The sequence below is a fragment of the Myotis brandtii genome, unplaced genomic scaffold, assembly GCF_000412655.1.
Source record: "Myotis brandtii unplaced genomic scaffold, ASM41265v1 scaffold691, whole genome shotgun sequence".
Classification (NCBI taxonomy): domain Eukaryota; kingdom Metazoa; phylum Chordata; class Mammalia; order Chiroptera; family Vespertilionidae; genus Myotis; species Myotis brandtii.
Window position 1 is genome coordinate 1,216,790 of NW_005370704.1, and position 796 is coordinate 1,217,585.

Below are 796 nucleotides of genomic sequence, written 5' to 3' on the forward strand. Positions count from 1 at the left end.
GGGGCGTGGCTGCAGGGGCAGGGATGTCCAAGTGACGGGTCAGCGGCATCCGGGTCCCCGGCATCCGAGGCCGACCCTGGAGCCACTCGAGCAGGGCAGGCTGCCTGGCTCCTTCCCCTCGGGCCTGCTGCTCGCCTCTAAGGATCATGTCATGGCCGGGGTGCTCCTGGACGAGGTTCGGGGGCCTGGTGCTGGGTGCTCCGCGCACCTGTCGTGGGCTCGGCTCGGACGCCCTGCTCCTCAAGAAGGCGGCGGGTGTGAGCCTGGCCGGGGACCTGGCCCGGGTGCTGCCCTGGGTGGTTGCAGGTCTGTAGTTTGTCGGATGTGGTCTCTGCCCACAGCACCCAGATTTGAGGAGCCCGTGCGGCCGGAGAAGCAGGTGGTGTTTGTCCGGTGCTTCTTGCCTCCAGGCGGTGGGGACGGGGCACAGGAGCAGGCGGACCGTGGACCCTCCCAGGAGGCAAGGGCGGGTGAATCCCACAGCTTGAGCTTCTGGCCACAAATCAGCCCCGAAGAGCTGGGCTGGGGGGTGTGGGCATGAGGGGCGGTACGGGGGGCGCTGAGCCACAGCCCTGCGGCTGCTCCAGGCACTGTCAGGACGCCGGGCTGCAGGGCCCGGGCTCTGAGGGGAAGGCGGCCGCCAAGGAAAGGAGGCTGAGGGGTCAGGATCGGGGGTGCCTTGTGTCCATGGGGGCTGTGGTGTGATGTGTGGGGACGGGGTTTCTTTCCTGACCTGGAGCCACCAGACACCTTGCTGAATGTCTTCCTGGCCATCGCCGTGGATAACCTCGCCAAC

At 68.1% G+C, this 796-nt stretch overlaps 1 protein-coding gene across 1 annotated transcript in view; it reads left to right on the forward strand.

The window, feature by feature from the left end:
* Nucleotides 1-796, forward strand: part of CACNA1B (calcium channel, voltage-dependent, N type, alpha 1B subunit) — a gene marked incomplete at its 3' end in the record, with an annotated part of 138,429 nt that overhangs the window by 62,183 nt on the left and 75,450 nt on the right. The window contains exon 17 of the mRNA XM_014529697.1: nucleotides 747-796. This exon is cut by the window's right edge and continues 10 nt beyond it. Coding sequence (XP_014385183.1) covers nucleotides 747-796 — 50 coding nt within the window. The remainder of the gene's footprint in view (nucleotides 1-746) is intronic.